Here is a 21,502-nt window from a genome sequence, read left to right on the forward strand (position 1 = left end):
GCACCAAATGACATCATGGCTTTTACACACCTCCTTCCATCCCAAACCAAAATCAATAGAAATAGCTTGGGTTCGCTTCACCACTCTGGCATTACGTACTGTGTTTGACAGAATAAAACCTGAAAAGAGCAAAAGCACTGAAAGTAGAGAGAGGCAGCAGAAGAATGTGTCTGAAAAATTCTGATTAAGACACAGTGGACGACTTAGACGTGCTGACTAGTAATGGGTAAAAAAAAGGGTTTCCTCCTGCAATCACCTGTCTGTCTGTCTGTCTGTCTGTCTGTCTGACAGTCTAGAAATACAGTATGATTTTGGAGGCTGAATTGTTCCTCTGTAATTGCAAATATTTTGAATAATAGAAAAACAGTTCTGAAAATGTTGGCATAGAAGATCTGTTATATCATGTATTATGTTGTTAACTGTGTGAAAATATAATATAATAAACATTACAGACATTTGGGTAACACTAACTTTACATTTAATAAAATTGGTCCACTAATTTAGTGTACAGCTATAAGGCCATTTTCGTGTTTATTAATGTAAAATATATATTTAAATTAATATTTGAAATATTTTAACTTCTCCTATGAACATACACACATTTATTATTACAGTGTTTTACCATAGGATTCTGTTGATACACCCTCTACAAATGAGTGCCCAAAGGAGGATTTATAGTTAGTTGACAAATACATTCATATTCATATTTAATTAATTTAACACTTATAATTGCATACAACTACATCATACATTCAACACAGTTTAAAAACATTGAGTAAGTGACTCAATGTTTTTAAACTGCTTATTGCTAAATAGGGCAAAGTAAAGTGGCATACATACATATGTAACTCAAAGTGTCATTGATGTTGTTAGATTCATAATCTTATCACATTAACTCAAACACAAGCCCTGCTACAAGGTTGACACCTTCAGTTGTTATGATGAGATAATAAGACACTCCGACAGGCATTATTATTAGCCAAGGGTATAGTGATGTCTTTTTAGGAGGTTTTCATGGAATAACACTGTGCTGGAAGAATAACAAACTGCAGTTTTTGTATATATAAAAAAACAATTTGTATGTCATTCATTTCAAATAGGCACTTTTGTGATATTTTTTTATTTTCAGCAAGGGCTGAGGTTTTTACAAGATGTAACATTGACATAATAACTTTTGCATAAAATGCATGTTTTGTTTCATGTACAGAGGATATTAAAGAGCTATAAATATGAGTATTGTTATTGCTTTCTAATGTCCTTCACCAATGCATACAAAATGTAATTAACTTTGAGATTTCCCAAGACACAGACTTAAGGGAACATTTCAGCTATCATGAGGTATCATCGTTTTCACAAGTTCTTACATTAACAACTGGCAGGCCCAATTCTGCTCCTTTGTCACAGGAAAGACTTGCAAGGCTTCTGCTACAGAATACCAGTGACATATGAGAGCTTCTCCATGGCTAAAGTCGGATCCTCTGCAGTGCCAAGGTGTATTAAGGAGATTACATTAAAGACCATAACAATGTCTGAACTTCAGTAACGAATATGCCTGCCAGAACAATATTTACACTAAGTTTTGTAATTGTCTTCATCTATTTATACACTTTCAAATTCATTTTCCACTTTAACTGTGTGGCACCAGTATTCTTGTAGTAAAATAGTTTACATAGCTTACATTGAGGCAACTGTTTCATGTGCTCTGTCTCGCCTTGTACTGCAGCCCTTATAGGACATTGTTGCTTTTATTTTAAACAAATCCTTTGGATACATATGAGTGAAAAACATCACCTCAACACTCTGTTCTTATGTGTTTTTGTAAATAAAGCCCAGTGAATGTGTTGATGACACCGTTAACGCGCTTTCGACATTATACACCAATTAACCATAATCATCAACATCATTTATATTTATTTCCCATTTAAATTTGTATCCTTGTCTAAAGGCTGCCTCTATAAAAGTGACAGCAGATCAATCTGTGATTAACTATCTCTTTTGATCAGTCACAAGACGTTAGACGTAAAATATCAAATTAGATACACAAAAAAAACTCAAGGAGAGAGCATTACAATGCATGACCAAATAAAGCAAGTCAATCTATCTAAGGGAACACTGATCTCTCTATATAAGAAAGGAGGCTGGACTCCCTCAAGGACTGACAGGCGACCAGTCAAGGTGAGTGAGATACAGTCTTTTATTAGCAGGAGGAAAACCAGCAGCTTAAAGAACAATGTGGGGCATGACCACTTACTGCAAGACATGTTAAAGTGAAAACAGAACTGTTGTGTGTATGCCAAGACTTCAGTGTACAGTAAGTTCCTTTTTCAATATGAAATAATTTAATTACAGTTGGTAATTGAGAGCATTTGTTTCTTTCTTCAGAATCTTCAAACCATCAGTATCTTATTGTACAGAGGGCGGGGAAGAAGGTAATTGATTTATTTTACTATTGCTGTTTAGTGAGTTTATATGTGATAAATCAGATTTGATCCAAGGGTTAATTAAACCTTTACCTTGTGTGGAATGGTTAATATATCAATTACAGTAACATAGGTGATATTGTGTATCTTACACCATTAATGATGGTATCTGAAGATGAAAATCAGAAGGCATGGCATTAACAAAGAGAATAACGAGCTGATGGAACACTGATGTCACTCTTTATAAACAGCAGATCAAATGAAGCTTTTTTTCCACAAACGAGTAAAATTTACTTTCTCCGATATTTTTCTGTTTTTCATTTGAGTGTGACATTCAATACAACATTAACAGCATTTGTTCAAGGAGTGAATTACCATAATACTTGAAGATGCAAAACAGATAAGAAATAGTGACTTGAATAAACCACTTATTTTCCCATTTTTACTTATTTGCAGTAAAGGCTCAACATGAGTAGGCTACCGTGTACCTGTATTTAACAAATCTTTATGGTAAAGCATAATTTGTATCTATGGTAATAATAGATATTGTTGACTACTTGAGCACCCATCTATCTATTTTCCTGAAATGTAAAATACATGAGGATTGTCTTGTTTCCTCTGCTACAGTAAAGCATCATGGGGGACGCTGAAATGGAGTGCTTCGGCCCGGCGGCCATTTTCCTCCGGAAGCCAGAAAAGGAGAGGATTGAAGCTCAAACCACTCCCTTTGATGCTAAATCAGCATTTTTTGTGACTGAAATTAGCAACGAGATGTACCTCAAGGGGAAGCTTACTAAAAGAGAGGGCGGCAAAGCCACCGTTGATACTATCTGTGGAAAGGTGAGCGCTATAGCAGGGAATAAAAACGTGTTAAACGTTTATATAATTTTACAGTTACCATCAAACTGCTCAGTCAGTGTGAACAAATGTGTCATCGTCTGTGTGAAGTTTTTTTTTCTGTTTCAATCTGAGGAAAACAATTAATTTAAAAAACGTTGTTTCATGTCTTGTGTCCTGCCATGAAAAATATGTTCAGTGGGCCTGCTATGATTTCTCTGTTATTAAAAAAAAAAAAAGGTAAACATATTTATTCATAACTTCTATTCAAACATTAATTTGTCCCTGGAACAGACAATCACCGTAAAAGACACAGAGATCCACCCCATGAACCCTCCAAAATACGATAAGATTGAGGACATGGCCATGATGACACATCTCAGTGAGCCCTCTGTGCTGTATAACCTCAAAGAGCGCTATGCAGCATGGATGATCTACGTGAGTTTGACCTTATCATCACATGAGTAGATAAAACATGTGAGCAGGAAGACGTGTGTCAGTAAAAACCCTTGCTTTCTTTGCAGACCTACTCCGGGCTGTTCTGTGTCACTGTGAACCCCTACAAGTGGCTCCCAGTGTACGATTCAGGGGTTGTAGCAGGATACAGAGGAAAAAAGAGGATTGAAGCTCCACCCCACATCTTCTCCATCTCTGATAACGCCTATCAGTTCATGCTCTCTGGTGTGTCAGAAATGTGCCGAAACTTTGCGTTTTTTTAATTTAAAAGAACATGATCATTTGAAAAGATAGCAATCCTAATAATGCACATATAACCACAAAGCAGAGTTAAAACCGAAACGTTACGTAATTAATACAAACATGCAATCTTTTTTAACAGACCGTGAGAATCAGTCAATCCTTATCACGTAAGTTTGATAATATTTTACACTATTTATTTACACTGTATTTTTTTAAGATACACCAAACATCATAAAGTAATTTTGACTGGACAGTATACACAAGAACCCTGAACAAAAGTTTCTTTCCATGTTTGTTCAGTTCCCCTAAAACCAGATGTTCCTGGTGATAATTTATTGTTTTTATGCCCAAAGTGGAGAATCCGGTGCAGGAAAGACTGTCAACACCAAACGTGTCATCCAATACTTTGCGACAATCGCAGTGGTTGGAGGAAAGAAAGAGGCAGCTGCTGGTAAAATGCAGGTAAATAAACACATCTTGTCTTTAAAAAAGCTGGAGTAGATATATTAAATGTGATCTCCGACATTCTGTTGCTTTTTTTGCTGTTGTTTTTTTTCCCACTTACTGGTTTTCTGAACAAAGGGGTCTCTGGAGGATCAAATCATCGCAGCCAATCCCCTGCTGGAGGCTTATGGAAATGCAAAAACTGTGAGGAATGACAACTCATCTCGCTTTGTAAGTGTTTGTTAAGTATTTTTTAAACAATATCAGAATGAAACACGATATCATTCTAATCTACAGTCTTCTTTTACATAGGGTAAATTCATCAGAATTCATTTTGCATCAAGTGGAAAGCTGGCCTCAGCAGACATTGAAACATGTAAGACTAGAAATGATGAAGCAGATTTGTTTCTGTACAATCATCTTATTGAACAAAAATGACTGTTTTTTAATTTTGCATTCGGCAGATTTGCTGGAGAAGTCTCGAGTGACGTTTCAGCTGTCTGCTGAGAGGAGCTACCACATCTTTTACCAGCTCATGACAGGCTACAAACCTGAGCTGATAGGTGAGACATTTCTGTTTTATGTTGGAAGTTCTTTATTGGGAATAATCCCTTCAGGCCCTGGTATTTGGTGTGTTCAACTCGTTGTAGTGGCGGACCATTAAGACAGGCATTCAACACATGAATACAAATCGGATTTGGATTGAATGCTTTGGCAAGTAACACATGTCTGTGTGAGATTAAGTTTTATTGAATAGTGTTTTATTAGCTGTGTTGCTGTGTATTACAAACAGATTGCAAAGCTGATCTTCTGTAATAAATCCGTTTTAGATGTAAATATGAACACAAAATTCAGAACAAATAAAAGGGAGGCCATTAAAAAAATGGAAAAAATAAGTGGGCCAAGAGTTTAGCCACACCTTAAGGCACACCTTAATAAGGTAATTCACTATCTGCCGTACAATGTAAATTTCCTCACAAGAATTAAACACATGTGCTTTATTTTTGTCAGAGGCTCTCCTCATCACCACCAATCCGTATGACTATCCCATGATCAGTCAGGGTGAAATCACTGTCAAGAGTATTGATGACACTGAGGAGTTCATTGCCACTGATGTAAGAAAATAATTAAATCCACCCCTTTGAAAACTATGCATTTGGGAATTATTAAATTTGGTTCGTAAGAGCAGAATTAATTACCTTACTTTTTTTTACAGACTGCTATTGACATCCTGGGCTTCACTGGAGATGAGAAGGCAAGCATATACAAACTGACAGGAGCTGTGATGCACCATGGAGCACTGAAGTTCAAGCAGAAGCAGCGTGAAGAGCAGGCTGAGCCCGATGGCAGTGAGGGTGTGTAGCAGTTTGCTTTTCTTTTTGTTTATGAACAGTATCACTTTTTGTAAAGAAATGTTATGCATTAAATGCTTTTGTATTTTCTCTAAAATTATATAATATGTCTCAATTTTCTCTTATCAGTTTCTGATAAAATCGCATACCTCATGGGCCTGAACTCGGCTGACGTACTCAAGGCCCTTTGCTACCCAAGAGTGAAGGTCGGAAACGAGTTTGTGACTAAGGGTCAGACCGTGCCTCAGGTAAACTGTTGACATACAGTGAATTGTAATTCCACAGACTGTTTAACCCCTTAAAGATTTTATTCTTACAACATATTTATTATTGTTTTATCATTGTATCTGTAAAATCAGGTCAACAATTCCGTCTCAGCTCTCTGCAAGTCTGTCTATGAGAAAATGTTCTTATGGATGGTGGTCAGAATTAATGAGATGCTGGATACCAAAAACGCCAGAAGCTTTTTCATCGGTGTCCTTGATATTGCTGGGTTTGAAATTTTTGATGTAAGTATGATTGGTTGATACTAGATAATTGTATGCAGCTTCATTTAAAAGTGAGAGTACACATTATAGAAATGTGTATTTAATATTACTTAAGGCCTTTTCTGAACTTTGATATCTTGATTTCATTAGTATAACAGCTTGGAGCAGCTGTGCATCAACTTTACCAATGAAAAACTGCAACAGTTTTTCAACCACCATATGTTTGTCCTGGAGCAAGAAGAGTACAAGAAAGAGGGAATTGATTGGGAGTTCATTGACTTTGGTATGGACTTGGCTGCCTGCATTGAGCTGATTGAGAAGGTGAGCCACATGCTGTATATTTACAAAAACAGAAAACTATTGGATGACTTGAACGCTTTTGTCTAAAATGATCATTTCATCATGACAGCCAATGGGAATATTCTCCATCCTTGAAGAGGAGTGCATGTTCCCCAAGGCTTCAGATGTCACCTTCAAGAACAAACTGTATGACCAGCATCTTGGTAAAACCAAGGCCTTTGAAAAGCCAAAACCTACCAAAGGCAAAGCTGAAGCACATTTTTCTCTGGTGCACTATGCTGGCACTGTTGACTACAACATCACCGGATGGCTCGACAAAAACAAGGACCCCCTGAACGACTCAGTGGTTCAGCTGTACCAGAAATCTAATGTCAAACTGTTGGCTCTACTTTATGTATCTCATGCCGGAGCAGATGGTAAGGATTACATTTTAAAGATCACAATTTGGAGGCGTTCTCTTGTGTTGTAGCACGAGTATACCGTAATAATGCAGTTTACATGGATATATACTCACCACAAGATATATATTCATATATACATATCTAATTAATAATCAAACATAATTTTTGTCCACAGCTGATGCAGGTGGGAAAAAGGGTGCCAAGAAAAAGGGTGGATCGTTCCAAACGGTATCTGCTCTCTTTAGGGTAAGATTCACAAAAGACTGCCTCACTGCAAAACTACAATACAATTAGAGCCCGACCGATTAATCTGCCGGACGATTTAATCGGCCGAGTAAAGGCTATCTCAGAATGATCAACATCCTTTTTTTTATCAAGCAATGTGTTTATTGAAGTGCATTGCTGCCCTGGAGGTAGCCTAAATGAATGGCATTAAGGCTATAGCCTATTTACAGCAGCAGCATCAAGTATGTTGTAATACATTGGATTCATTTACACTACATTAACAGTTCCCCCTGCAACCAAGAGCAAAGGCATTGGTCATCTCTTGACTGTTAATGACTTACAGTAAGATAAAATGCTTAATGTCTTTGTTTAAAAATGCCCCATGTCATTTTAGAAATATTTGTAACACTTTATTTTTTTAGACAATGCATATTACAATAAAGAAAAAGTTCTTGTACACATTCTTGCACACAACGTTTTTATATATCTATATTTAAGGGTTCAAAAAAGATTTTTTTTTAATATACAGTTTATTTTGAGGTAAAAAAATAAAAATGTAATCGGCCGATTAATTGGTTATCGTTTTTTTTTTCTTCCTATAATTGGAATGGGCCCCAAAAAATCCAAATCGGTCTGGCTCTAAATACAATGTATGCTTAAGCCACTTATTGACAAATAAAGATTGGATAGAAAGATAAGAATTATTATTGTTATTAAAGCTTAAGGTAACAATTAGGGAAATAGGCCTTGTCATTTTTATAATGTAAAAATTCAAATTCTCAATATTCCAGGAGAATTTAGGCAAGCTGATGACCAATTTAAGGAGCACCCATCCTCATTTTGTACGTTGTTTGATTCCAAATGAATCAAAGACTCCCGGTAAGCCTAATATCAGTATTCATTTGTGCATTTAAAAGAATGTCATACTTATGCAACACAAGACTGAACTTAACATGTCCTTAAGGTCTCATGGAGAACTTCCTGGTCATCCACCAGCTGAGGTGTAACGGTGTGCTGGAAGGTATCAGGATCTGCAGGAAAGGTTTCCCCAGCAGAATCCAATATGCTGACTTCAAGCAGAGGTAGTCGAAATGTAATCTTGACAGTCATTGGAAAATGTTTACCTTCCAGCTAGTGTGTCTAACTGAATGAAATGTTTACTTTTAGATACAAAGTATTGAACGCTAGTGTCATCCCAGAGGGCCAGTTCATTGACAACAAGAAGGCCTCAGAGAAACTGCTGGGATCCATCGATGTAGACCACACTCAGTATAAGTTTGGCCACACCAAGGTAGAGTAACAAGTGCCTCCATGTTACTATTTTCAAAGAAGTATAAGATAAACTATATAATAAATAAATAATGAATAACTTAATAATGTGAATTTGTTGACTCAGGTGTTCTTCAAAGCCGGTCTGCTGGGAACTTTGGAGGAGCTGAGAGATGACAAACTGGCGGCGCTGGTCACAATGACTCAGGCTCTCTGCAGAGCTTTCCTCACGAGATGCGAGTTTGTCAAGATGATGGCGAGGAGGTAATGTTTATGTTGTTGATGTCTAAATTTTAAAACATGATTTTTGAAATCCGCAGGGAGATTTTCTAACTCTAATTATATCTTTGTTTTCATCAGAGAGGCCGTTTACACCATCCAGTACAACATCCGCGCATTCATGAATGTCAAAACCTGGCCATGGATGAAGCTGTACTTTAAGATTAAGCCTCTGCTGAAGAGTGCAGAGAGTGAAAAAGAGATGGCTCAAATGAAAGAAGACTTCACAAAGACCAAAGATGACCTAACAAAGGCTCTGTCTAAGAAGAAAGAACTGGAGGAAAAGATGGTTTCCCTGCTGCAGGAGAAAAATGACCTTCTGTTGCAAGTGCAGTCTGTAAGTTCATCACACCTCAAGTGCATCTACTTATTATCCAACATCAAATTAATAACTTATTGACTGATTTTTTTAGGAAGGTGAAACCCTCAGTGATGCAGAGGAAAGGTGTGAGGGGCTCATCAAAGCAAAAATCCAGCTTGAGGCCAAAGTCAAAGAGACGTCTGAGAGACTGGAGGATGAGGAGGAAATGAATGCTGAGCTGACAGCAAAGAAAAGGAAGCTGGAGGACGAGTGTTCTGAGCTGAAGAAAGACATTGATGACTTGGAGCTCACCCTGGCCAAAGTGGAGAAGGAGAAGCATGCAACTGAGAACAAGGTTACAATATTATGATTCACACTGTATTGTCCTCCAGTGTAGAGTGTAAAAATGCATAGTTAATTAAATAAAATGAAATACAAATAATGTTTTGTTTTGCTTTTATAGGTCAAAAACCTCACAGAGGAAATGGCTTCTCAAGATGAAACCATTGCCAAGTTGACTAAGGAGAAGAAAGCCCTCCAGGAGGCCCATCAGCAGACCCTTGATGATCTGCAGGCAGAGGAAGACAAAGTCAACACTCTGACAAAGGCCAAGACCAAGCTGGAACAGCAAGTGGATGATGTGAGTGATCTACTTAAAAAGCAAAAAACTTGTTGAAAAAAAATATATTTTAGAACTAAAACTATAAATTGTTATAAATAAACTAATAACTTTCATTTAATGAAATATCTAGCTTGAAGGTTCCTTGGAGCAAGAAAAGAAGCTCCGCATGGATCTTGAGCGAGCAAAAAGGAAGCTGGAAGGAGATTTGAAACTGGCCCAGGAATCCATAATGGATCTGGAGAATGACAAGCAGCAGTCAGATGAGAAAATAAAGAAGTAAACAATCTTCATCTATCCATCAGTCTACCTACCTAACAAGTAAATTATTTCATTAAAGGCAGCTTTTGAACGGAACTTTAATGTGCTGAATTGATTCTGTCTCCTACAGGAAGGACTTTGAGACAAGCCAGCTACTGAGTAAGATTGAGGATGAGCAGTCTCTTGGAATCCAGCTGCAGAAAAAGATAAAGGAACTTCAGGTATAATTTAATGCATTATTCAATGTCAATAGGAACATTCAGATATCTTGAAAGATTTCCAGTACATTTTTGTGTGTTTCAGGCTCGTATTGAGGAGCTGGAAGAGGAGATTGAGGCTGAGCGGGCCGCTCGTGCCAAGGTGGAGAAGCAGAGGTCTGATCTCTCCAGGGAACTTGAGGAGATCAGTGAGAGGCTGGAAGAAGCTGGTGGAGCAACGGCAGCTCAGATTGAGATGAACAAGAAGCGTGAGGCCGAGTTTCAGAAGCTGCGTCGTGATCTAGAAGAGTCCACCCTGCAGCATGAGTCCACCGCTGCAGCTCTCCGCAAGAAGCAAGCTGACAGTGTGGCAGAGCTGGGAGAACAGATTGACAACCTCCAGAGAGTCAAACAGAAGCTGGAGAAAGAGAAGAGCGAATACAAGATGGAGATCGATGACCTTAGTAGCAATATGGAGAATGTGGCCAAATCAAAGGTGAAAGTGCAAAAGTTTATTACAGAGAGCAAACAAATAATGATGATATCTTTATACTAATACATGTTTTCTTTTACCAGTCAAACCTTGAAAAGTTGTGCAGGACATTAGAAGATCAACTGAGTGAGCTCAAATCCAAGAACGATGAAAATGTTCGTCAGCTAAACGACTTAAGTGCACAAAAAGCACGACTTCAAACGGAAAACGGTATGAATATCTTGTTCATAAAACAAAAACGACACTCTGCATTTTGAAATTTAACCACTCCAATTTATTCAGTGGTAATACTTCAGTCCTCTTTATGAGGCTAAATGCTACTAGTAGCAACATCTTAAACAATCTCAATCAAGTATCATCTATGCCTTCATGGAGTTGCTAAGCTCCATATTTATATTCTGAGAACCTCTTACACACAATCTAGTTTTTACAAGTTCAGAATTAAGCCACACGTGGTATCTGAATATGCTTTTAATTATTAATATATGGCATATTTAAAATAAAATCCAATTTGAGGTTTGTCTTTAGTTGCAACGTGGTGGGGCAAACTGACACCTAATTTACCCGATTTGGTAGAATCATGGCATTACACTACACTTGTTTTCATATTATGTATATCTAATAATTTCCTACTTAAGATACTGTAACTAAATCAAACTAGAACTTTGATCGGCTATTTTTCATAACTCTGTTCCATTCCCTTCACTCTTTACAAACTATATTTATTTGCCCAGGACCAAAACCTTTCTTGTAGTATTGTAAAATCTGTATATACATTTAATTTAGCTGTTGCAAACTTGTTCGGATGTAATAATAATAATAATAATAATAATAATAATAATAATAATAATAATAATAAATTTTATTTATTATGCACTTTGTATTCAAGAATCTCAAAGTGCTTCAGAGAAAAAAATAAAAATAAAAAACTATTAAAAAGGCGGAACCTCAATGATGTATATTAAAGGATGTATATTAAATTGACTAATCTCTTTGTTTAGGTGAATGTGTGCGTCAGCTGGAGGAGAAAGAATCTCTTGTCTCTCAACTGACAAGAGGTAAGCAGGCTTACACTCAGCAGATTGAGGAGCTGAAGAGGCACGTTGAAGAGGAAGTTAAGGTAATGAAATCAGCAGGATAATTGCAGAGGAAAAGGCCACAAGACAATTCATGTAAAATAATAATCAGGTGCTCATTTGGATGACAGGCCAAGAACGCCCTGGCTCATGCTGTTCAGTCCTCTCGTCATGACTGTGACCTGCTCAGAGAGCAGTTTGAGGAGGAGCAGGAGGCCAAAGCTGAGCTGCAGCGCTCAATGTCCAAGGCCAACAGCGAGGTTGCTCAGTGGAGATCCAAATATGAGACTGATGCCATTCAGCGCACTGAGGAGCTGGAGGAGGCTAAGTAATGAACCAGTCCTGAAATCACATTCATTCCACATGCATTGATTCTGTTAATCATCATAGAACCTGCTTACTGTACGTTTTAACAGGAAAAAGCTCGCCCAGCGTCTTCAGGATGCAGAAGAATCCATCGAGGCTGTGAATGCAAAATGTGCCTCTCTGGAAAAGACAAAACAGAGGCTGCAAGGTGAAGTGGAGGACCTGATGATCGATGTGGAGAGAGCTAACGCTATGGCTGCAAACCTCGACAAGAAGCAAAGGAACTTTGACAAGGTTAGACTTCTTTTTATGCCTTGTCTGCTTAAATGAAACACATGAGTCATATATTTTTGTATAACCATACAGTTTTGACTGGTAATATGAGGTAACAAAAGTTAAAAACTAATTTTTTTTGTACTCTGTAGGTTCTTGCAGAGTGGAAACAAAAGTATGAGGAGTGCCAGGCAGAGCTGGAGGGATCTCAGAAGGAGGCTCGGTCACTAAGCACCGAGATGTTCAAATTGAAAAATTCCTATGAAGAATCTCTGGACCAACTCGAGACCATGAAGAGGGAGAACAAGAACCTACAACGTAAAACAATTTCCTGTTTTGCCCAACTGATATGATATGCCCAAGTCAATTTATCTGAAGAATCTCTAATACTTCACGATTTTCCATTGCTCAATATTCTAAAATGTATTCTTCATGAATGTGCACCAACAGAGGAGATCTCAGACTTGAGTGAACAAATTGGCGAGACCGGTAAGACGATTCATGAGCTTGAGAAGGGAAAGAAGACAGTGGATGGTGAGAAGACAGAGATCCAGACTGCACTGGAGGAGGCAGAGGTAAAACCAAATATTCGTCTCAATCATTTTAGTGGCTGGAAATTGGCTGCAGGTGTTTTGGATAATTAAATATGAATAAATATTTATACCAAAATCTAAAATACTGCATAATTTGTATTCCTGTATATGCTGCTGCTTTGAGACAGAAAATATAAATAAGACTCAGCTTGACAACTCAGTTCTGTTTTTCTTCACTGTGACGCATTTTTAATAAAGACGCATTTCTGTTCTTTAGTTGATAATGGTCACTGTTCACAGGCCACCCTGGAGCACGAGGAATCCAAGATTCTCCGTGTTCAGCTTGAGCTCACCCAAGTCAAGAGCGAAATTGACAGGAAACTTGCAGAGAAGGACGAGGAGATTGAGCAGATCAAGAGGAACAGCCAGAGAGTGATTGAGTCCATGCAAAGCAATTTGGATGCTGAGGTCAGGAGCAGGAATGATGCAACGAGAATCAAGAAGAAGATGGAGGGAGACCTCAACGAGATGGAGATTCAGCTGAGCCATGCCAACCGACAGGCATCTGAAGCCCAGAAACAGCTGAGGAACGTGCAGGGACAGCTGAAGGTAAGAAGGCTTTTTGGACTTCTTTTTTTGCAGGCAAAGTTTACTTTATTTAGACATTGTAAATAGCTATTTATTATTTGTTCAGGATGCCCAGCTGCACCTTGACGAAGCTATCAGAGGTCAGGAGGACATGAAGGAGCAGGTCGCCATGGTGGAACGCAGGAACAACCTGATGCTGGCTGAGATCGAGGAGCTGAGAGCTGCTCTGGAGCAGACTGACAGAAGCCGCAAAGTGGCTGAACAGGAGCTGGTTGATGCCAGTGAGCGCGTTGGACTGCTGCACTCTCAGGTATGCTCAAAAGGCTGACAGATGAGAATTTATACTTAGTTCTTCTATAACTCAACACATGGAAAGTCATTATTTGCCTGTTTAATAGAATACCAGCCTCATCAACACCAAGAAGAAGTTGGAAGCGGACCTTGTCGCAATCCAAGGTGAAGTGGAGGATTCCGTCCAGGAAGCAAGAAACGCTGAAGACAAGGCCAAGAAGGCCATCACTGATGTGAGTCATTCTGACGCATTTCCATGTGACTGAACACAAAGAATAGTGCATAAAATGTCAGTGCTTACCAGTGTACTCAAGCATTTCTTGTGTTGGGGACTTCAGTAGGCAAACAGAAAACATGTTCTTCAATATTTCAGGCTGCCATGATGGCAGAAGAGCTAAAGAAGGAGCAGGACACCAGTGCTCATTTGGAGAGGATGAAGAAAAACCTGGAGGTGACGGTGAAGGACCTGCAGCACCGCCTGGATGAAGCTGAAAATCTGGCTATGAAGGGCGGCAAGAAGCAGCTCCAGAAACTTGAATCTCGGGTAAAGATGAATGTAATCGGCAGTCTGACCTACATTTTTATTTATTCTTCTTCCCAGTAATGGCACACACTGTTCATATTGCAGGTGCGTGAGCTCGAGGGAGAAGTTGAATCCGAGCAGAGGCGAGGATCCGATGCTGTCAAAGGTGTTCGTAAATATGAGAGAAGAGTGAAGGAGCTCACCTATCAGGTGGGCAGTATTTCCTTTTCCTATCGTTTGGTACAGTTGTGTGACAAGTATTTATTGATCAATTTCAATCTTGAATTTGTGTAACTGCAGACTGAGGAGGACAAGAAGAATGTTACCCGACTTCAGGATCTTGTTGACAAGCTGCAACTGAAAGTGAAGGCCTACAAGAGACAAGCTGAGGAGGCTGTAAGTCCAAAACTTGTTATAATTCTACCAAGAAAAATACAACAACATACTTCCAGTTTGCTTGTAAACTGTCTAAAGCACAATTACCAGAATCAGTACATCTGTGTTACCTCAGTCCTGACGGCTGTTCACACCAGTGTTGAATTTCCTCACAGGAGGAGCAGGCCAACACTCACCTGTCCAGGTACAGGAAGGTGCAGCACGAGATGGAGGAAGCTCAGGAACGTGCTGACATCGCTGAGTCCCAGGTCAACAAACTGAGGTCAAAGAGTCGAGACGTTGGAAAAGTAAGTAAAACACGTGGTGAACATTATTGGTTTCCTAGGCTAATGTTGTTTTCAAGATTTCACCTGCATCAGCACACTGCTGTGACTGTTTAATTCTAAATGAACCAGACAAAATTATTTTCTTTGCAAAGTTGTCCTGTCATTCATTGTTTTTTCTTTCCATGTTCTATCTATTTTAGGTAAAGGAGGCTGAAGAATAATCTGCAACCTTTTTGAGCGACACAAATGAGACTCATACAATATGATTTTTCATTGAACTGCTCTCACTCCCAATCCTAGATTGTTATTTAATAAATTATATTACCTTCCGTAAAAGTTTCTTTTTTTTCACCACAAAAACAAAGTACACTTGGAGAAAGAAAATGTATATATTTCACGGCCTGAATGATTGTCCCAGTCCGGACCTGTTAGGAAGACAACACCATCAGAGTCACTAGGCCCTGACAGCACAGAGGTCAAATAAGTGTTACAAATCCTGTGGGTTAAAGCTCTGATACCGTGTGTGTTTCCTCTTTAGGGAGCCATTTTATAGACACTGAGACAAATGCCAGCTGCTTATCTCCCAACACTAATCTCTTAGTGCACCTGTTTGCTGTGGAATCTGTGGCACCAGACAACACTTTATAGGCTATACTGTCAGAGGTCTCTCTTGGGTATATTTCGAAAGTTCTATTTTGGTCTTATTATTTTTAAGTTTCTTGAATCCACACACAGCAAAGTAGGCTACTCCGTAGGCCTATGACAGAAGTTATACAACAAATGCCTACAGTCTTAAGCCTTAAATTAACTTAATTAATTTCCTCTGTAAGAGACATTCACAAAAACAGCCTAAATCTGCTTTAGGTCTCTGTCCTCCTGTCACACATTAGCCTAGGCCTACTTCATAAAGCTATCTCAAGTAGATTTTGTCATGACAAATTTTCAGATGGATTCAGGGATTATTAGCCTAAGATCCAGTAGCCTAGCCTACTTTAGCCATTATTAAAAGTGTAGTAGAGTAGATCATATTTTTGAAACTCAATGTTGAATATTGTCTAAGCCTACTGTACGTTTGATGAAAAATTATCACACATAATGCAGAATAAACTTAATCATATTCAATCTGCTTAACTAAATGAAAAAAGACGAATGAAAACTTATGAGCAACAACATCTGATGGTTTGATCAATTCTAATAAAGAAAACAGTTTACCCCATAGGATGAAGTCATGTTCTGCAGCAGACCTAGGCCTACATCAGTCCCTGCCTCTGCTGAAAGCTTCATGTGTGCTGTGTCTCTGAGACCCCGTTTCCACTTGGCATTAACATCTGACTTTTGTAATCGGATCACATGAATAAAGCTTTAACTACAGGTGAAAACACTCTCAAGACGCATTGAGATCGGATCACAAAAACCACATTCGGAGGTGGTTTACGTCGCTTGTGTCCGATGTGTCCGCATTCATTTGGTAGTGGAAACACCAATGTGACTCTTGTCCACTTTAGGGACCTCCTACTCAACTGCTGCCCCCTGTCTGAGCGGAAATACGTTATAAGTGCATCACTGGCGTTCATGCAGCTTTTATAGAAGTCTCATGAACGTTAGTTGCATCCGCCAGTATTGCAAATGACAAGCTGTCCTCTGGTTTCATTTCACTGCGTAAATCTGAAAACACGGAGAGCTGCAAGGCAACGACTTCCTGTTCTTAACCCGCTTAAAAATAAAAGTCAACTCGCGTTTGGCTAGTAACAGGCTTTTAACGTGAAGGCGCATAGGAAATATTCTGTTCGCACGTAAAGTATTTAGTGCTTAAAGCCGTGTACTGGTGGTGGTGACAAGAGCGTAGCAGACGTTAGAAAAGCCGCCCGGCAAACACACATCTTTCACCAGCCAAAGTGGCGTAATAACTTACTCGCCGAAGAGTTTTTACTTTTATATACTATCTATGATATTTCCCGCATTTGGCGAGTGTTAATGTAGAGCCCTCTAAGCAGTGTTGTGCATCGCTCCTCCTTGTCTAAATGAGACAGTAGCCTATCTCGTCAACCTAGACTGGTAATTATCTTCGCATGCAGGCTTAATGCATTTTAATAGCAAATGCGATTAAAACTGTGGCACTGTACAGCCCTGTATGTTTACTTGTTTGAACCCCACCGGTTAAAAACAGCAATGCAAACGGAAATTATGTAGGCTACGTGTTGATTTAAATACAGCGCGGGTAAATGGAATCGGATCACAAGTAGACAGAGAAGTCACATTTGAAAATACAAGTGGGAACACACGGACTGAGAGCTGGCCACTTGTAACCAGATTCAAAAAGTCAGATGTTAATCCCAGGTGGAAACAGGGTCTGATGTTCAGTTTAGGAGAGGCGAGCCTCTGAGGTCTGCTGGTTATACTTCACATGATGAACGACAATAACAAGATTCACACTACTTTGCAAAACACCAATGGTCTGCTTCAATAGCTAAATAAGAAGTTGTATTACACATGACGAGGCACTTTGCCTGCTGGACAGAAAATCCAAACAAGAACATTGAGAGTAGCTGGCATGCAAAACTGTTGGTGAATGAGAGGAGCTAAAACATCCCACAAATTCCATCCAGGCCTATCATCTTTCCTCTGAAGACATCAGCTTCCCTTTTTGGTATGTTTACTGACAGACACTGAAGAGCAAATGCACACAATGAATCATGCAAGCTGCTTGACTTTTGACTTCCTTTTTTAGGTCCTTGCCAAGCCGTCTTAAACTCATATATTTTAATCACCGACAGCTGATACCCCAGTCTGTCTGCATTGGGTAATGAAAGTATGATTGAGAGATACAGTAGGATTATCTCTAGTTCAGTTCCTATTATAAACCCACAGTATGGTATGGGGCCAGGACGACATAATTGAATTCCTGAGACATTTTGAGATGATTAAAGATAAAGAAAAAAAGACATAAGTGGTTCCTGTGTTAGAAAAATATTTCATGTTCTTTTAACCAGAGTTGAAGAAGGAAAAACAAGTAGAAGATTTATTTCAAAGCTTAAAGGTTTATTATCTAAATTGAGTGAGCAGAAACATGTAGGCCTACATGGAGCTTACTGGTTCTCAAAAAGCGTCCCCAGAAAGACTGAAGACAAAATGGTGGGACATAGTGTTATATGGAAACAAATACATTATTTCTGATTGGTTGACTATGTGTTAGAGGCTGGCCGTAGATGTTAGGCTTGGCTTCCCGATGACGTCTTCTTCTTGCTGATATTCATATGATACTGTGGTAGCCGAATTCCCCGTTGCGACCAAGACAAAGGGTGAGACTGGACAATCATCATTGTGTGTTTCAGGTTTATTTCAGAAGAGATTTCCATCAGACATCAGACATAGGATTTCATGGTAGCATAGCAGCACGCTGAGGCCGCAATGGCACTGCTCATTAGTTACAGAACAGTGTCTTATATTCTCATGTGTGGGGGGTATCAAGTGTATTATATCTGCAAATAGACATATACTAGTCCTTCTAGGGAGTGCTCTCATCCTCCCCCAGTGACCCTAACCTTTAGACATACAGTCAGCAACCTTCTGGATATTATAGACTACTGAAAACCACCACATTCCTCCATTTTGATGAAACTTCATCAACCAAAAACGAGATGTAACCATACATATTTGAATGGCCTAACAGAAACCTCCAAGAAAACACAGAAACACTCTTTATGAGTAATGTAGAAGACAATGCATAGGTGTAACACATTACTGCAGCAAAACTACATAAGAATGGGACCAACAATGCAACAGCTTAAACCCTGAACGATGATAATGTTAAGACAGTGAGCAGGGAGCCCCCTGCCAAGACGACAGCATAGCAAGATAGCTGAGTCTCTCAGTAGTCTCAAGTTCAGATATTTTTAGGCGTGATCAGCTTGCATGGGAAATGTAGTCCATCCAACTTTGGCACAGAGGATGGCTCCTCCATTTCAAAATTGGCAGACTCCGCCAGACGTGGAATTTTGCTGGCCAGCGGCCCAGGAAAGTCCAAGCTGGTATGCGGTTGGTATGCGTTTGGCCATCTCCTCTATCAGCCATGACCACGGAATGCACTTGCGACAGCGCGGGGGCAGTACACCGAGCAGTCAGCTTTCTTGATGACAGACATTGGTCTCCAATCTTTTCCCTCATTTTCTTAGCGTACATAAAGCACAGAGCGACGTAACAAGCTTGAATCCAGTCCAGCCTTTTTCCCAAAGTCTTAGGGTGTATTCACACATGGAAAGTCCGTTAGTTCACTTGCTTTGGTCCAGACCAAATAGAATTTGGATTTTTTTGTTTGGTGTGGTCCACTTTCATATTGCCCCTTTTGCAAGTGAACCAGCATTACGAAGCAAAACCACACGTGATCTAAGGTCATTCATTCATTGGACAGACATTCTGGGGTGGAGAGAAGCAGGAAGAACGAAGTAAAAACTGCGAATTTATCATTGATATAATATGGAGTTAAAAATAATAAAAATGCCTACATCTAGCCTATAAATAAAGAAGAAAAAAATCTAATTATTGTTGTTTCATATGTTTATAATATGTAGCCCTATGACAATGCCACGTTATGTGGCTTCTAGCCTACGATGTGAAACATCATTTTTACTGTATTTTTGCTGCTGGACGCGCGACTCGCGTGAAGAATAGGCTCAAACTGAAACACAGCTGATTAAGCTGTGTATCAGCTGGGTGTCAGTTCGGCGCAGTTCAGCACCAAACTGACACGGGGACAGTATTGACGGTCCCGTTGGGAAGAACAATAAAAACACACACTTCATGCAAAGCGCAGCGTGAACCTGTTGGCACTGTAGGCTACGGGAGACGCTCCTCTCCATCTGATCGCTGATCCGCACGCATCATTATCAAATGTAATATTTTCGCTCGGGGCTCCCGGTCAAACCACAACTAATCTTCCTAACAATGGCGACAACAACACTTTCCCATAATGTGAAGCTGATGGCGATTTATTAAAAAAGAAAAGAAAGAAAAGGCGCAGTGCTTCCTGCAATTGGGTCGGATCGAGTCCGGCCAAATTCACACCACAAACGAACTGCAGCAGAGTGCGTTTTGAAGCGCATCGAGACTACCTCTTCAGCTGGGTCTCGGAGCGTTTGTTTGGTCCGCCCCCGAGTGCGATTGCTGTATTCACACCTGTCTGAAAGATGCGCACCGAAGGTGGAAGTGCACCTGAGTTCGTTTCAACCGAACTAAACACAGCATGTGTGAATACACCCTCAGTCAATAAAACAAGCACACGGTTCTTTCATATAACAGTGGAACTACTGGATACCTGGCCATAACGGAGCCTCTGTGTTTAGTCCCCCAGACCGGACGCTCACGCCGTGACCTTGAACTTGGCACAGAGCACATCAGCCGTTTACACCTCATCTCCCGTAGCAGTTCTCAGTTATTTTTAGGTACTGGAACAGACATGAACCTTTCAACTTGAGCGTTCATCTGGGATTCCCACTTCGTTCTGCATTTCCTTTTCATCAGATGATTTCCGTCCAAGTACAGGTAGACTCATCGTGTTCCTGTTATATCCGTTATCGTGACGCCAAATGTGGTAGCCGAATTCCCCGTTGCGACCAAGACAAAGGGTGAGACTGGACAATCATCATTGTGTGTTTCAGGTTTATTTCAGAAGAGATTTCCATCAGACATCAGACATAGGATTTCATGGTAGCATAGCAGCACGCTGAGGCCGCAATGGCACTGCTCATTATGCCTCGTTTCCACCGAGTAGAGCGGGTCGGGTCGGAGCGGTTCGGTCCGGGTAGTTTGGCTTTTCATTTGCCAAAAGTTGGGTAGGGTACGGTTTAAGCGCACCTAACCGCTCTGAGCCGCTCCCGATCTCAGTACTCCTCCGTAGGGGTACTAGCGGCCTGAAAGCGGGCCGAAAATGCATGAGAAGGCGGAGCTACACACTGCCGTCATTTGATTGGTCGAAAGAATCATTTCCGCCATGTGTAGATCTCGGCAAGAGTGAAGAGAGTCTTGTGTTTTGGCGAAAATGTGAGCACAGCTCTGTTTATTGTGTGGTGTTTTTCCTCGTCAATAAATTAATCAGTTGGTTACACTGTGTCCCATAGTCACGTAGCTGCTGCAGCCAGCACTGTTCGCTCACTGTCTCTATGAGTTGCGCCGAGCGGTCTCTGTGTGTTTACGCCATAGATAGTAGTAAAATACACGCTCACAACAACACGGGGGGAATACATAAAGAAGCGGCTGGTTTGAATCATCTCCGCCGTTTGTAGTCACCTCGGCTAGAGTGAAGAGAGTTTTGGCGAAAATGTGAGCGCGGCACTGTTTATTGTGTGGTGTTTTTCCTCGTCATTAAATGAATCAGTTGGCTACACTGTGTCCCACTGCTACGATGTCACGTAGCTGCCACAGCCAGTGCTGTTCGCTCACTGTCTCTATCAGTTGCACCGAGCCGTCTCTGTGCTCACAACACGGGGGGAATAAATAAAGAAGCGGCTGGTTTGACCAAGCAAAAACAAGAGACCGCTGGCTTGACCACAGTTGTTCCCACAGCCCGATAGTTTGACCCACATTCTGGCGTCGGCTATCGCAGTCCAGCCTAAACCCCGCCCTACCAGTAAGCAGACATGGGGGACTCGAGTCACATGACTTGACTCGAG

At 40.1% G+C, this 21,502-nt stretch overlaps 1 protein-coding gene across 1 annotated transcript; it reads left to right on the forward strand.

Moving 5' to 3' along the window:
* Positions 1 to 3,056: 3,056 nt before the first annotated feature.
* Positions 3,057 to 15,166, forward strand: LOC307249591 (myosin heavy chain, fast skeletal muscle-like; the record flags this gene model as incomplete). The annotated part of the gene is made up of 39 exons (XM_080026389.1): positions 3,057 to 3,260; positions 3,552 to 3,695; positions 3,782 to 3,938; positions 4,096 to 4,123; positions 4,310 to 4,418; positions 4,539 to 4,631; positions 4,713 to 4,776; positions 4,865 to 4,963; positions 5,412 to 5,515; positions 5,617 to 5,755; positions 5,882 to 6,000; positions 6,112 to 6,261; positions 6,391 to 6,561; positions 6,650 to 6,956; positions 7,117 to 7,187; positions 7,958 to 8,045; positions 8,131 to 8,248; positions 8,334 to 8,457; positions 8,563 to 8,699; positions 8,796 to 9,051; positions 9,128 to 9,370; positions 9,479 to 9,655; positions 9,768 to 9,913; positions 10,026 to 10,116; positions 10,199 to 10,588; positions 10,669 to 10,795; positions 11,587 to 11,705; positions 11,793 to 11,989; positions 12,078 to 12,261; positions 12,393 to 12,558; positions 12,691 to 12,815; positions 13,074 to 13,382; positions 13,468 to 13,671; positions 13,760 to 13,885; positions 14,026 to 14,196; positions 14,281 to 14,385; positions 14,476 to 14,571; positions 14,727 to 14,858; positions 15,038 to 15,166. The coding sequence occupies 39 exons, from the start codon at positions 3,057 to 3,059 to the stop codon at positions 15,056 to 15,058; spliced, it is 5,811 nt and encodes a 1,936-aa protein (XP_079882515.1). The 3' UTR covers positions 15,059 to 15,166.
* Between the last annotated feature and the right edge of the window lie 6,336 nt (positions 15,167 to 21,502).

Source organism: Ammodytes marinus, assembly GCF_949987685.1.
Source record: "Ammodytes marinus genome assembly, chromosome: 4".
Lineage (NCBI taxonomy): Eukaryota > Metazoa > Chordata > Actinopteri > Uranoscopiformes > Ammodytidae > Ammodytes > Ammodytes marinus.